The sequence below is a fragment of the Danio aesculapii genome, chromosome 23, assembly GCF_903798145.1.
Source record: "Danio aesculapii chromosome 23, fDanAes4.1, whole genome shotgun sequence".
Classification (NCBI taxonomy): Eukaryota; Metazoa; Chordata; class Actinopteri; order Cypriniformes; family Danionidae; genus Danio; species Danio aesculapii.
Genome location: NC_079457.1, coordinates 42,080,481 through 42,097,459, shown reverse-complemented (window position 1 = coordinate 42,097,459; position 16,979 = coordinate 42,080,481). Strand labels below are relative to the sequence as shown.

The 16,979-nt window shown below is 36.8% G+C and overlaps 1 protein-coding gene across 1 annotated transcript in view; it reads right to left on the bottom strand.

Moving 5' to 3' along the window:
• Positions 1-715: 715 nt before the first annotated feature.
• Positions 716-16,979, bottom strand: part of camkvl (CaM kinase-like vesicle-associated, like) — a 72,375-nt gene continuing 56,111 nt past the window's right edge. The window contains exons 4-11 of the mRNA XM_056449770.1: positions 14,835-14,909; positions 11,028-11,166; positions 7,481-7,601; positions 7,317-7,392; positions 5,083-5,219; positions 4,893-4,971; positions 4,716-4,803; positions 716-3,110 (exon numbers count right to left, since the gene is read on the bottom strand). Of these exons, the coding sequence (XP_056305745.1) occupies positions 1,794-3,110; positions 4,716-4,803; positions 4,893-4,971; positions 5,083-5,219; positions 7,317-7,392; positions 7,481-7,601; positions 11,028-11,166; positions 14,835-14,909 (2,032 nt within the window). The 3' untranslated portion in view covers positions 716-1,793. The remainder of the gene's footprint in view (positions 3,111-4,715; positions 4,804-4,892; positions 4,972-5,082; positions 5,220-7,316; positions 7,393-7,480; positions 7,602-11,027; positions 11,167-14,834; positions 14,910-16,979) is intronic.

Here is a 16,979-nt window from a genome sequence, read left to right as displayed (position 1 = left end):
GCTTCAGTAATTACTGGGGTACTCTTTTAAAAAACAAGCATTGTTGAAGCATTAACAACTTATATCAAAATATATTATCGTTCAAAATGGAACAATATTATTGAGACTGCATTTTTGCCATATCGCCCAGGCAGCCCTACTTGAAGTTGTATACAATTCAAGCCAATGGCTACCAGCACTTTCAAAGAACAAAAGTTCTCCTGATGATACACTGAAGTCTTACAAAGTGAAACGGTTGGTCTGTGCAAGAACAGGAACATGTATCAGTATTTCCACCAATACACAGCCTTTGCAAACAGTCCTGAGGACATTCACAACAGTTTTTGACGCTCAAAGTCCAGGGTTTCCTTTGAAATTCATTTTAGAAATAAATAAAGTACCTTATATCTTGAACAACCATATGGGGGAATAGATTAACAGCAAATTAACATTTTGGGGGAACAAATCATTTAAACGTGTGCTGCTGGAATATCCTTATGAACTAGAAACAACAGATTAGCATTAAGGATAGTAAACCTGACTGCTGCCAAGCTTATCTATCTATCTATCTCTCTTTTTTTTTTTACTTTTAAGCAACTTCATCAAACTTCAAACAAGTTTATTTCAGAGTTGTAATATTTATAATGCTTTTAAGCTAGAAATGTAAATACTGTCAAAGTTTATATCAATCCAAAAGTCACGCAAAAAGCAAAGCCTCTGAAACAAGATGGTTTGATCAGAATTTTATTTAAATATTCATGTAGAGAGTGCAAAAAATAACTTGGAAGAATATTCACATCACCAAAAACTATATAATATTTGGGGAGGGGGAAGCCACAGTTACATTTCACAGACATTTGCGAGGACTTTACATATAGACATTAGAGCTTAGTTACTCTAGCATATATTAACAAAAGTATTATACATTGCAAAGATATATTAGTATGCATCATTACTTAAGAAAAGAGAGTAAGAGAATGAGAATCTAACTAACACATAGATGGACACATATAACTTTAGAAAAAGGGCCAGGATAGAAAATATAGATATAAAGTCTCAAAGTTATGATCAATTCACATTATCTGAGCTTTATCATTCTCAATCTATGAAAACCTGTCGTGTCTGGCAGAGACTTATAGAAAGGGCTGTACAGTGTGAGAACAAACGATAAGAAAGATAAATTAAATAGCCTTATTGGAAATATTACACAGGGAAAATGATTGATGAGAGTACAGAGATGCACTGCTTTAACTTCACTATCTCAGAGCAAAAATCCAAGATGGATGAAGTGACAAAAAAAACGATAAAACCCTCCAACGTCAGTACCTGGCGAAGAGCAAACGTGCAGCGGTTCTCCAAAACAGAGCAGGTTGCCGACTTGTTTTAAGGGAACAAGTGCCATTAAAGGAGAAATGTTCAAGTTATATAAACTGTTGTATATAAACTCTCCACAGACTCTACATTACAATTATGAAATTATTATTTAGGAAACATAATAGCATTTGCAATGATCTGGTAGTGTAGAGCATAACCATTTACACCCATGTATAGTGAGATAACCTTATCTGTGTCCTCTAATAATACAAAATAGTGTTCCCATATATTCAGCTAGCTTAGTTACTTTCCTCTTTACACGTTAAAAAAAAGCTTCTTATCCATCACATACAATCAATAACGAGGCTCTTTTATGTTTGAGCCCACTTGTTCAGCCCATAAAGGAATACTGTACTAATGGATCCATAATCCACATCCCAAAGATTCAGTTACAAAGTGTACCTTCATTATTCTTGAGTGTTCACATCCTGTTAGCATATTTACAACCCTTTTCCTGACACACTTCCTCTTGGTGACTGGCCAGACCGCCTTGTAGACTTCTGGCCATCACTGGTACTCTCGTCGGGAGTTGGATGGCTGTGACCTTGGATTTGACTGGGTGGGGAAGGTGGTGGGTATGAAGGGGGCGGGATGGTCAAGTGTGGTAAAGAAGGCATTACTGGGCGGGGGGTGGTGGGAAGGGGAGGTGGGGTCGAATGATGGTACGAGCGAGGGCGAGGTGAAGGGGATGAGCTGGCACTCTTTGCTCTTGGTAGGGTCTCAGGATGGTCACTGATCTGCTCCAGCAGAGAAGGCATGTCCCCCTCAATCTTCTCTAGTACAGCAGCCATTTGCTTCTCAATCTGTTCAATTACGCAATCCATTTGCCAGTCGGCACTGGCTGCACTCCCAGGATCTAGACCTCCATACTGTCCGACAGAGTAGGTTGGACAGTACGGACTCCCATATCCCGATGCACCATGGACCATCTCCTGCAGCTCCTGCACGAATACAGTTTGATCCTGGCCAAGACTTGAAGATCCCAATCCCGCATAAACTGACTGGATGTTTTTCACCGACTGGCTACCCTTGTCTGCTCGACCCTTCTTCAACTCTCTGCTCTTGGGATTGACCTCAGAAGGTGCCCCAACTTCTGCCGACCTCTCTGCAACTGCTTCTGGGAGTTGTGTTTGACACCAGCTACTTGCGGTCATATCGTGGACTGTGTCTTTCTTGTCATCTGATTGGAGAGGGGGTTCCTTTCCTGTTGACAGAGTACCAGTTTTGGCATCAGAACATGAACCATGATCCATCGAGAGATTGGCAGCAATCTTGCGTCGATTTGGAGTATCATGGAAAGGTGATTTCTTCTCAACATTGCCAAGAGTTGTGGCCTCTGTCTCCACAGGGATGCTGTTCTCACGGCTGTCTGAGGTTGTGATGGGCTGAACGGGTGCTGCTTTCTGGTTTGCACCTGTTGTTGATTTGTCCATTTCAGAAGTGCCTTCTGTAGTTTCTTTCTTGTTCGGTGCCTCCTCTGCTTGTATTTTCAAAGAGCTGTTCGATTGGCCAAGAGTCTCTGTTTCTTTCTCTTCTACTTTTCTTTGTCCCGCTTCTTGGTTCTCTGTGGGTCTGCTTTCGACAGAGACCTCATGGGACACGCTTACAGCAGAAACGCCACCTGAGTCTGTTTGTATCCCCTTACCATCTAATGCATCTGCTTTGACCCCTTCACCCTGGCCTTCCACTGCCCCTTCGGACGATCCTATATCAGAGGCTCGGAGACGCTGCATAAATGTGGTCACACGAATTGCTTTCTGGAAGTGAAACGAAAGAAATGAAACACTTAGTGTTTAGTTAACCTTTAAAGCAATGTGATGTCTTCTTTGCTATGGAGGTGAAATGCGTAGTTAACACTGTAGCAATCTGTAGTAGTCAGTTTCCCTCTCTATCTCTTCTTTCATGAGACAAGCATATTAGCGATGGTTTTAGTAATTACAATTGTTTTGAGATGCATTGCAATGCTAATGAGAATGATTCTGCATTGATGAATAAAAATAACGATTTATTTTTCAAAAGACTTCAATAAGCCTAACATATATATTAATGTTCAATTCACTACCTCTCAAGTTACTGCTGAAATCTACGCCTGGAACAAACAGTAAAATTAACTGTTCTAATTAAATATAACTGTTACTGGTTGTTAATTAACAGGTACATTTTATGTTCTGTTTTTATATTTAGATTACCTTTCTAAATCTTTATTTTTAGCAAATCTTTAAATTAATATCGTGGTAACACTTTAGTTTAAGTACCAATTCTTACTATTGACTAGTGGCATATTACCTGCCTATTATTAAGATATTGGCTGTTTACTACTAGTTATAAAGTAAATATTCTGCATCATGGTTTGTTAATAGGGAAAATGGTAGCCTAAAATAAAGTTTGATCAATATCATTTATAATTTTGTATTTTATAATGATTTTTTGTGTTTTAAAAATACATTTTTACATAAAAATGATCAGTATCAATAATGAGATGAATCCCTATTTTTAACCTACATATAAAAAAGTAAAGTATTGCACTTATTGTTAGCATTCCCTATCACATAATAACCTTCAACACAATATCGCCAACTGATATGCGTGTGTCATTGACAGAAGCATGACATGAATCCATGAATCAGGGCCACTGCAAGTCATCCGAGGACAAATCTCAGCTTTTCTCTCTCTCTTTTTTTGACAAGAACCACTTTGGGCCTTTGTGGCAAACACACACAAACACAGGGACAACTTTCATACATGTGACAATACGATGAGAAGTCTGGAAATCTGGAAAATTTGTCTGAGTGAATGAAGGACTAACTGGAATTCCAACTGGAAAGATCGAGGACACTGTGAGTAGAAGCCAGACGGCATATGACTGAATGCACATGGGACCAGCTGGGCAGTGATAAATTTGTTAGTTACTGGTGTGCAGATACAGGGAGGCTTAAATACAGCGAGAGTCTTTCCAACAATCAGACTTGAACTACATATTTCCTGAATGATTGCCGCTTAAAGAATGAGGCCATGTCATGAGACGCTGCAGCAGTGTGTGTTATCGTACGATTTGATATGATGCTGGAGGAAATATGAGGGCCCAAGTCAAAGATTGTTATACAGAGAAAAGAATCTCTGCCTCTAGTCTGCGCCGCGAATATCAACAGTACCTTCAACTCCTGGGTATCACATGCAAGGAAAAAGCAAACATCAATATAAAAACCGTCAGAAGCTTGATTAAACCACAGCTTAATTTGCCATTACCATCTTTACAGTATCCATTATCCTAATATTTATTGTGCTGTGTGTGCTAGAAAAGTGAGTTATTAGGGGCATTTGACAAATTGTACATGATGCAAATGATATTTGAGTCTTCTTACCCTCCATTTGGCCTTTGCAAAGTTTTTCTCAAACTGAGCACAAACTCCTTCCTTCAAATTCTTTTCAGATGCACCATTTCCAGCAATCCTGGCCAAAAACAAAGAAAAAAAATGGTTTGAGTTGTTGTCTGTAGAAGCTGACCTTGGTTTTTAGTTCATTTGTTTATAGTTTTATACCATGCATGTGTAAGTGCATCTTGTGCTGTAATTCTCAGCATTTGGTCGACCTCCATAAATCTGCAGACTAGTTCTTTCGCTAAAGGACACAAAGGAGATGGAGAAAAGGGTTTAATGGATCGGAAATGTAAAACACATTTGAATTCTTACTAGTTTTAAACAGGAACTTCTAAGATGGCCATTTTCATACCAGCAGGAGAAATGTCATCCCAGTATGGCGAGTCAAACTCAAATTCTCCACCAACAATGCGGCAGAAGATAATCCGGTTGTGCATGTCAGTGTTCTCCTCCTCAGTTTCATCATAAAATGGAGGGTTTCCAGACAACCTACAAATGTCATTTGCATTAAATTCTGATGTGTTGTACTACGCATCACCTTCAAGATCATGAATATGTATTGACTTCTAAAAATGCTGTAGATGTGTTGTAATTTAACTTAGAGGATTTCAAACTTACTGCAGCCAAAAAATGAAGATGACATTTTTTGTGCTAATTATACGTGTACACTCACCGGCCACTCCATTAGGTTCACCTTATTAGTACCGGGTCAGACCCCCTTTTGCCTTCAGAACTGCCTTAATCCTTTGTGGATTAGATTCAACAAGGTACTGGAAATATTCCTCAGAGAGTTTGGTCCATATTGACATGATAACATCACGCAGTTGCTGCAGATTTGTCAGCTGTACATGCATGATGCGAATCTCCCATTCCACCACATCCCAAAGATGTTCTATTGGATTGAGATCTGGTGACTGTGGAGGCCATTTGAGTACAGTGAACTCATTGGCATGTTCTAGAAACCAGTCTGAGATGATTTGCGCTTTCTGACATGGTGCTTTATCCTGCTGCAAGTAGCCATCAGAAGATGGGTATACTGAGGTCATAAAGGGATGGACATGGTCAGCAACAATACTCAAGTAGGCTGTGGCATTAACACGATGCTCATTTGGTACTAATGGGCCCATAGTGTGGCAGGAAAATATCTCCAACACCATTACACCACCAACACCAGCTTGAACTGTTGATACAGGGCAGGATGGATCCATGCTTTCATGTTGTTGACGCCACATTCTGACCCTACCATCTGAATGTTGCAGCAGAAATCAGGACTCATCAGACCAGGCAACGTTTTCCCAATCTTCTATTGTCCAATATTGATGAGCCTGTGTGAATTGTAGTCTCAGTTTCCTGTTCTTAGCTGACAGGAGTGGCACTCGGTGTGGTCTTCTACTGCTGTAGCCCATCTGCCTCAAGGTTGGACGTGTTGTGTGTTCAGAGATGCTCTTCTGCACACCTCAGCTTTAACAAGTGGTTATTTGAGTTACTGTTGCTTTTCTATCAGCTCGAACCAGTCTGGCCATTCTCCTCTGACCTCTGGCATCAACAAGGCTTTTGCGCCCACAGAACTGCCACTCACTGGATATTTTCTCTTTTTGGACCATTCACTGTAAACACTAGAGGGGGTTGTGCATGCAAGTCTCAGTAGATCAGCAGTTTCTGAAATACTCAGACCAGCCCGTCTGGCGCCAACAACCATGCCACATTCAAAGTCACTTAAATCACCTTTCTTCCTCATTCTGATGCTCGGTTTGAACTGCAGCAGATCGTCTTGACCATCTCTACATGCCTAAATGCATAGTGCATAGTTGCTGCCATGTGATTGGCTGATTAAAAATTTGCATTAACGAGCAGTTGGACAATTACCTAATAAAGTGGCCGGTGAGTAAATGTGTTTGACTGTGTATTTAGTTACCATCACTGTAAATCTTTCAAACGAAACAGCTGTCAGAGCAGAAAAATATTATTAAAAATATAAATATATAACAAACAAAAAGTAAACTGTAGAAATGGGTAACCTGCCCCTTTTACATTAAAGAGCTTTATTCTGCCTAATAGAAACTTAAATAGCAATTTAACCCATGTAAAAGTAGTTTACTGACAAAAGGTTGTTTTAAAAAAATTTAAAAGCTAATATTTCCCAGTAAATAAATCATAGTTTATATTGATGCTAGCTGCTTTTTCAAATGATCAAACGGCGAGGAACAGCTACAAAGCTGGCAACACTGGTATTTAAATTGATTAAGTAATATTTATTAATATTTTCGAAATTACTGACCAATAGGTGTTATAATGGCATTCTCTAAATGCAAAATTTATTATCAACATCAAGCCAAAACTGATTTATTTAAAATGAAAGTAAATGTAGTGTCATGTAGGAACAACACAACACAAATATGCATGAATGGCTCTCTCATTTCTAACAAATCCAAATGTGTGTGTGTGTGTGTGTGTGTGTGTGTGTGTGTGTGTGTGTGTGTGTGTGTGTGTGTGCTTTGCATGATTTGCTTGCTTGACATTAATTGTGTTCACTTCACAGATAATGAATCCCTGACAAAAGCAACTGAATCTCAACATCAAACTTACAGTATGTACATAATGACCCCCACTGCCCAGCAATCAACTGGTCTTCCATAGCGATGACGTGCCACCACTTCAGGGGCTGACGGCAAATATGAGAAACAGATGTGAAGGTTACTCTTCCACACACAAAATGAAAAAGAAATAAACATCATGTGATGAATAAATACCTAGATACTCAGGTGTGCCACAGGGCTCAGTGATCGAACCATTCTCAAACCTGGACAGGTAGAAATCCCGCAGCACAACTTTGTTGTGGTTACTTTCTCTGTAGTACATCAAATTCTCCAGCTGAAATGACAGAAAGAGAGCAAGATAAGAAAAAGTCAATAAATTTTAACATTCTGTAAGGGGTCTACAGATGAAAAATAGCCATTCTTGGCTAATTCTGGCACATTTTACAGTAATGTTTATTAATGTGCATTGACCCTGTAAACAAATAAACTAAAAACAATGATAGGATGAAAGACATGGCATGAGGCCAATGTATGAAAGAATACTGTAAGAGGTCACTGTCCCAAATAATGTTGATATTCCTCTTTAGAGAGAGCAGACAGAACACACTGTTCACTCACACTCAATATAAATAATGAGTTCTGTCTTAAATATAATTCAGCAAAAACAAAGCTGACCAACTATTTGATTCTCAGTCTGGGATATTTCAAGCACAAGCCTTAAGGGATAGTTTACAGAGAAATACAAACTCTGTCATAATTAACTCGTGCTCTACTTGTTTCAAACCTCTTTGAGTTTGTTTGTTCTGTTGAACACAAAAGGAAGATACTCTGAAGAATAGTGGAAACGTGAATTTCTTAGTTTATTATTTTATGGGGGAGGATGTCAATGGCTACTGATTTCCAACATTTATCAAAATATCTTCTTTTGTGTTCAACAGAAAAAAGAAACTCCTAAAGGAACCAGAATAAATGATTAGTACTTTTCAATTTTTGGCTGAACTATCTCTTTAAAAGGCAACGCTTTAAAGTTCCATCAAAAAAACACCCAGGAGGCAACAAAGAATTATGCGTGATTAACAAGAATGAGCTTTGAGCAACAAAGAGTGTCTGCCGCTAATATCCTGCACAGCATGTTGCTGCCGTGCACTAGAGGGCACTGCAAACACGTGTTGTCTCCTGACAAACAGCTTCATAACCTTAATGACTTTAGTATGAAGCATTAGATCCACAGGAGGCAGCAATACTGTTGGCTCCTTTTATATTTGTTTCGAACAATAATGACACCCACAGGGAGCACCTGTAATATTACAGTTGTACAGTTTTATGAGTCAAAGAGGACAAGGCGTTTGATTAATATAACTGATTATCATTTAATACACCACAGCACACACATGCATGCAGCACATTATGTTGTTCTATTCCTTTAGTGTGTAATTTATCTGTTTGTGCATGTATAATATCTGTAAATTTACACACATAATTTTCAACAAAAGGTTTATTTTAACAGATTTAAATTAGCCATCATGGGTCAGATATTTCTCTCACAAACATGTGTGTCATATTCTGAAATATTACGAGTAACGCAAAGAAAGAAAGCAAGGATTTAGTAAATTGTAGTGTTGTGCCATGTCATGGAGATGCTGCTTTGAGAGTGCTGCAGAATAAAAACACTGTCAAATGGTTTGCTTAATTTATTCTTGAACTTGGTTCTGGTCTCTCTTCTTGATCATCTGTATTCTCGGAATCTGACTCAGCCTTGAAATTCATTATTAACAGTTTGTGCTGAAAATTGCTTTAGAAACTGAACATTTTTATTAATATCTGTGATATTATTTTCACTTAAGCCGATCACAACACACTGAGTCAGCTGGTCAATCATTTGTAGGAATCGGTTCAAAACATGCCACATAGGCAAAAACGATATGCTTAAGAGGTTGTGTTAACTAAACATTTTTCGTCAATGATACTTCTTTTTTTAAAGTGATGGAAAAATCTAATATTAAAAAATGTTTCGTGTGAAAATGTCCTTACCATAACATCTCTTTTACCAGTTTAAGTTTTTTTTGCAGCTTAGTTTGATGTTGAGCAGGCTGCAATGTCAATTTATCAGTGCTATAAATTAAATACTGTGTGTGTGCTTGTGAGGCTCTTGTGCAATAGCAGTATAATATTATTCGAGTATAAATATGACCAAAATATTGCGCATTTAGGAAACACACTCTTTCCTCTCTATATGCATTTTTCTTTTAAACACTCCATGTTACAAGGACTCAATAAGATAAATAATAAATCTACAAAAGTAGAATAGATATCATCCTTTTGAAAAGTAAATTATATTGTATAACTGCAGATTAATGTATACACTTGACAGCTATACTGCCCATCCTACCCACACCTTATCTTTTTCTGATTTTGATTGTAATGTAATAACACACATCTTTTGTAAAGCTGCGTTGGAACAATTATTATTGTAAAATCCGTTATAAAAATAACCTTGAATTGAATTTGTAAAAACACAAGATGTACTTTCTGCCATCTCTGTCTCCTTGAACTTGTTGAGCATGTCACAGAAATAAGCTTGTGTTCTACTTGCTGACAGAATTTCACACGGAGAAGATAATTGTACCATTTTCAAAATGTGCACTTTAAAACTTAGTTAAAGTGAAAGCATCAGGCCTACATAATGCCACTGTTGTGTAGATTAATGCCTACAACCCATAAAATGTTTTCCATTTTTAGATGAAAACAGTGTCGTGTAAACCGCTATAATGTGAAGAAATGTGAAACATAATACATTTTTTAAAGCTTTAAAGCATGCTAACCTATTCTAGTACACAATAAACAAAAGAATGGCCTTTTAAAAAAACATCATATCGCCTCTTTAACATGGAATAACAGCTTTATATTCATGCATTCGAACCTTTCTTCATATTAAAGGGCAAAAAATGAAGGAAAAGCACAGGGTAATATTACAAACAACCCAGCTGCATTCCACATACTCACCGGCCACTTTATTAGGTACATGTCCAACTGTTCGTTAACGCATATTTCTGACCAGCCAATCACATGGCAGCAACTCAATGCATTTAGACATGGTTAAGACGATCTGCTGCAGTTCAAACCGAATATCAGAATGGGGAAGAAAGGTGATTTAAGAGACTTTGAACATATCATGATTGTTGGTGCCAGACGGGCTGGTCTGAGTATTTCAGAAACTGCTGATCTACTGGTATTTTCACACACAACCATCTCTAGGTCAAAGGAGAATGGCCAGACTGGTTCTAGCTGATAGAAAGGCAACAGTAACTCAAATAACCCTTTATGACCACAGTGTACCAGCGTATCTTCTGATGGCTATTTCCAGCACGATAACGTGCCATGTCATGAAGTGCAAATCATCTCAGACTAGTTATTTAAACATGACTATGAGTTCACTGTACTCAAATGGCCTCCACAGTCACCAGATCTCAATCCAATAGAGCACCTTTGGGATGTGGTGGAACAGGAGATTTGCATCATCAATGTGCAGCTGACAAATCTGCAGCAACTATGTGATGCTATCATGTCAATATGGACCCAAATCTCTGAGGAATATTTCCAGTACCTTGTTGAATTTATGCCATGAAGGATTACGGCAGTTCTGAAGGAAAAAGCGGGTTCAACCTGGTACTAGTAAGGTGTACCTAATAAAGTGGCCGGTAAATGTAATGCAATGTACTTTTCCATTAATAAATAATGCCAAATTATGATCGCAACCAACCTTTAAGTTCCTGTGGACTATATTGAGGGAGTGAAGGTACGCCACGGCTTCTAGGACCTGGCGGATCACATTGGCCGCATCTCTCTCTGTGTAGTTACCCTGGTCTAAGATCCAGTCAAACACATCTCCACCTGTGGCCCTGTGATAAACACACAGTCAAAAAAAGGGAGATTTGGATATATTTGTAAAGTTAATCCCTGTTTACTCTTTATGTAATAGGAAATAAGGTTGCTTAAATTTAATACATAAGTCATGGAGGGATTATGCCTAGGGCCAATAGGTCCAATGCCCAAGGGCCTCTGAATAACGCTGACCTTGGGCTGAGAGATGGCCTGACAGCTGGAAAAAAAACTGACAGCTGGAAAAATACTGCTATTGTGAATATAATATAGACAGACGAACAGCCATGTTTTAATATATACTTAGTGAATAAAAACATTACATTATGGAAATTAAATTGTAGAGGGATGCCCCTGAGCATCACAAAAAGACCAAAAATCTGTTGTTGTGGTTCATAATGAAATAATTAGCAACTGCTATGGGATAGTAAGTATCACAATGCTATAACTGAAAGATTCTGGAAAACCGTTACATAAAAACATGCTCAAATGTGCATTACATTACATTAAAAGTTCAATAAATATAATATAATAATTTATATGAACATATTAATTATGATTAAAAGAAAATCTTTAAGACTTTACAACAAGGTTCCATTAAAATGAGTTATTGTACAATCTCTTATGTACAATCTCCATGTAGTTATTGTACCAAATTAGTTATTGTAAACAATGAGCAATAAAATGTGTAACAATACAATAAGTTTACAATAAAATTTGTTATAAATCCTTGCATCCAATTGTATTGTATTATTAAGTTTTATTTGTGTATTATTAAGTGTATTAATTGTATAATTAAGTGCTGTTAACTGAAATTTGAGTTTGGTGATCCAATGTTGTGTCTCTTGAAAATATTCATTTGCATTATTGTGTATATTTGTTCATTAGGGGTTTGTGTGCATGTTTTATAATAATAATACTTTAGAAATAGATTAATAAGAATGAATGAAATTAAGTCATTTTGTCATTATGCAAATCATGTGATGAAAAGTTGACTTTCAGTATTTTTACAACTCTACAAGGTAAAAAGCAAATAGTTGACTTTACTTTAGAAAGTGAGTAAACTTGTTGCCTTAAAATTATGAATTAAAATAATCATTCTAAGTCAACTTGTTTAGTGAAAGGTGTTACGTCAGCTTAACAGTTCCAAGTTCTAAATCTTTATTTTTTTTGAGTTAAGTCAACTTGTCTCTTTTAAAGAGAAAACTTTACTCACTTTTTTAAGTCAAGCAACTAATCACATTTTACAGTGTAGATTTTGTTCTATGACAAGTAAATTTACAAACGTTTCCATTTATTTTTCCTATAATAACACATTAGCATTTGCATCATAATTTGAATCATGTTAAACTTGTATCCACATATGTTCGTTTATGAGTAAATGCACAATGTTTTCTTTTCACATGTAAACAGTGAAGCTGTGATTTAGAGTTTACCACCAATATGACATTTGACGTCCTTCAAACAATTAAGATATTTCGGTAACACTTTACAACAACAGTACATGAACAATGATGTATTAATATGTAGACTAAACATTTACTTAATGATGAAGAGTTAATGATGAGTTTAGGTGCACACTAATCAGGAACTAACTTTAACTACCACATGAGTCACAAGAGTTCATGTGTGAATAACGGCTACCTTAATTACTTGTTAGTACATGATGTTATTAATGTATTAATTAACATTTAAGTTTAAGCTAAATGTAACCAACATGGACACATGAGCTGTTAATGTATAATTATGTCATGACTTTACTTGGAGGGGCACATCACTATTAGCTACTCATGAACTCCTGTGTTTAAACTGTTCATGTTGATGTTGACATAATTTCTGTTGTTATTATTCAGTGTAGACGCACTAGACGGACGTGCATAAGGAGTTGATGAGTAGTTAAGAATGGGTAAATGACGACGTGCCCCTTTAAGGAAAGTCATGATATAATTATTCATGAACATATCACGAGTTCATGATGGTTAAATTAAGCATAAACTAATGTGGTAATTATTACATAAATTAACAAACAATCATCAACTGAGAAGTAATTATGGTAGCTGTTATTCACAAATGAACTTGTGGCTCGTAGTAAAAATTAGTTCATGATTAGCGCATACATTAACTCACCCTTAGTTCGTAGTAATGTTTAGTTTACATCAAGCGGCAACCTCCCGCTCTCCCTCGGGAGGCCAATACGGAAGTAACTGAAACTGCAATTCATCAAAATTCCGCTAGTCCTGGCTCCATAATAGAGCAAAGTGCAATTGAGCCCTCTGTTAGAATGGCCAACTTTACAGCAGAAAAAAAGGTGTTTACAGCCTGGTACAAAGAACGATTTTGGTTCATATAGCTATTATTACCCTCCATGACAACTGTGAGGGGGGTGAATTTTTTTATAACTCATCCATTTCCTTTATTTTATGTTATATTAAGTTTGCATAATTAAGCTTCACTTCACCTCAGCTGAATCCGGCAGATTAGCCACTGATCTCGGCATATTCATCGTATTTTTGTGTTGTTTTATGTGGCTTTACACAGTCAGCTGCCTTTTGGACTTATTTCTTACAATTATCAGATGATATGGGATGCTGTGTGCATTTAATTGTGCTCACAAACCGTTCACGTGGCCTCCGTTTCCCATGTGAGTAAAGTTATATACGTGTATACCATCTCTATAAATGTATTTGTTTTATTTAAGATCATTTATCATTAATATTTTTCTTTAGACCCGTAAAGCACTCCAGAATCTGACAGATTGATTAGCTGTAGGCTATAGAACAGTCATTTGAAGCGTTGTCATACAGTGTTGTGCTGGATTTTATCAATAGTCTTGCATTTACTAACACACACACTATATCTGAAGTGTTTGGAAGTAATTCGCGTTTTCCTCCTGTAGAAAAACGTCATAAGAGCAATGTTTAGTGGCTCAATGTATTACTACAGTGTTTTTGAAAGTCTAATCACTTTACTGATATAGTGTACAGCCAAGCACATGTGGTCAGAACACAAACGAGTCGCAGTTAATAAAGTATTAAGCGTTTCTCCCAAAGTAAAGTCTGTCTGCCAGGTCTAAGCAAAGTGCCAGCAGGTGTCTGTAGCTCCGCCCACTCTCCGCCTCTTTGCCCTTGTTTGGTATCCCGCCTTGGGTGCGATGACGCGCGAACAAAATGGCGACGGTTGGCCGCGCCTACTTGTGGCTTCTTTTGCGCTCTTCAGAAACCTATGGTTGACGTCACGGATACTCCGTCCATATATTTTACAGTCTATGGTTTACATACTGTAATTACATATCATTATTCATGCACTGTTACTGTAAAGTGTTACAGATATTTAATTTGAGGTACACTAGATTTGCAGCCTAGCATCCTGCAAGCTACATATAAGATCCTTTCAGATCTAAATCGAAATTTAAATGACTAAAATATTCAGAAATTATATTTTCTATAAGGACCACTCATTACTGTAATCGTAACAGCTTCATTAGCATGTCAAAGTCACTCATGCGAAATCAGATGACAGGGTTTGAATAGATTTGTAGCTGGTTGTGGATATTTGCATGAGGAGCAGAGACAGAAGAAGTGCATTTCCCAAAGTGATGTTCTGATGTAGAATGATGTGTCCTTGGCCTACTGAATGACTCTGGGAAAAGGGAACATGACTGATCACGGAAAGTGCAGGTCAGACTCACAGCTCTTGTATGATGAAGAACTCTTTTCTGGTCTCGAATGCATCAATCAGCTGCAAGATGTTTGGATGTTTGACCCTGGAAGAACCACATCACAGCAAACAAGCTGAATAGTTTCTTTATCTCACATTAAAAGTGCTTGAAGAAGAGTGAGAGAGAGAGAGGACAGAAATAATGGCACACGGTGATCCATATAATGTAACTCAACAGTTTACTGGCACTTTGAGAGTCAAACAAAATATATGCAGGCAAATTAAAATGAGTACGTCAAGCTCCTGAAGATACATTGAGGTCTTACAAAAAGACAGCATTATGTTTAATTACTAAGTAATTAAAGTATGTTTATGACATTGTTGACTGTAAGCTTAATGACATCTCAATTTATCGTCAGGAGTAAGTCTGCATGATATTGGAAAAATCGGACATTGCAATATTTTATATGAATATAATTCACTATATGATTTAAATAGCCCTATTCGAAAAGATTTCACGATTTCTGATGACTGGGGTGATCAAGTCTTTTTCTATGCAGTGCATTTGCATAGAATGTAATAAATTACAAGCATACAGTATGTAAATACAAAAATATAAAAGGTAAATAAACATTGCTTAATGGTTTTTATGGGAGTCTAACAGTATTTAAAGACAAAAATTGAACAATCAAATGTTAAATAACATGGTCATCATTGTATAAATAATTTTATACATTAATGTAAAATTATATTTAATAATATCTTTATCTTTTAATCTTCAATAAAACAGTCTAGATCAGGGATGGGCAAACTCGATCCTGGAGGGCTCCTGCATAGTTTTGCACCAACCCTAATCAAACACACCTGCTTGTAGCTTTCTAGTGAGCTTGAAGACACTAATTAGGGTGTTCAGGTGTGTTTGATTAGAGTTGGAGCAAAACTCTGCAGGGACACCAGCCCTCGAGGATCGAGTTTGCCCATGCCTGGTCTAGATAAATAGATCCACACATTGCAATATCCATGCTCGAACGATATATTGTTCAGCCCTAGTCAGGAGCCACATGTATTCATTTTGTTTTGCCTGTATATGTATTTTTAACTCTCAAAGTGCCTGTAACCATTGAGTGTATTTACATTACAAGTGGAGAACTATCAAAAATACATTAGTTAAGAAAACAGTTTTTTGTGTGTTTACATGCAAATTAGTAAACCGGCTTCGCGGAAATATGTGTTCTAAGGTTTTTCATATTTCACAGCCCAAACATCAGCATCAGCAGCTAAAACAAATGTCGGTAGGGAAATCTGCCAGAAGCTGTGCTATTTTATGTTAACACTTCTTTACTGGATTCTGAATTCTGAACTATTCAACGATGTACTTTTGTGCTTTAGAAACGTTTAATGTGTAATTTTGTGTCCAATATAGAAATCTGATACATGGAAAATATGCCAAATACACACGCATGACATAAAAGCTCATTATTGGATTCCACATAAATAAAACATGTCCTTTATAAAAGATATATATCTTAATGTTGCAAAAACATGCATAATTTGGATAATGTGTATATATTAGATTTCTATATGGGGTACGGAATAGGGCTGCATGATATTGGAAAAATCTAATATTGCGATATTTTTTTATTCTGCGATATATATTGCGATATGAATACAATTTCACTAGATGACTTGCATAACTATTTGGAAAGAATTTATATATTTGGAATTGATTGGGATGATTCTGTAGGGGAGTGCATAAAATATAATAACCAATATACAAGCATAGATAAATTCAATAAAGAAAAATATACAAATGAAACAGCATTTTATTGTTTTCCGAGGAGTCTAACTGTATTCAGGTATACAGTAATTGAATAATAAAATCTAAAATCATACTGCATAGTCTTCGTTTTATAAACAATTCAATAAAATTAATCGTTATTAGTAGGGATGTCCAGATCCGATCACATGAACAGAATTCAGGCCCGATTATGCGCTTTCAGACTTGATTGGAATCGGATGTTACCTCCCGATCAGGACTCGAATATTCTCATTATTTTTTAACACATCTATAATTATGCAGTGGCACAGAGTTAGACCTCTTTCTTGACTTTACACAGAAACAGCATGACATCACTTTATTGCAGTGACTCTATTAGTTAAAAGCCGGTGTTGTGCT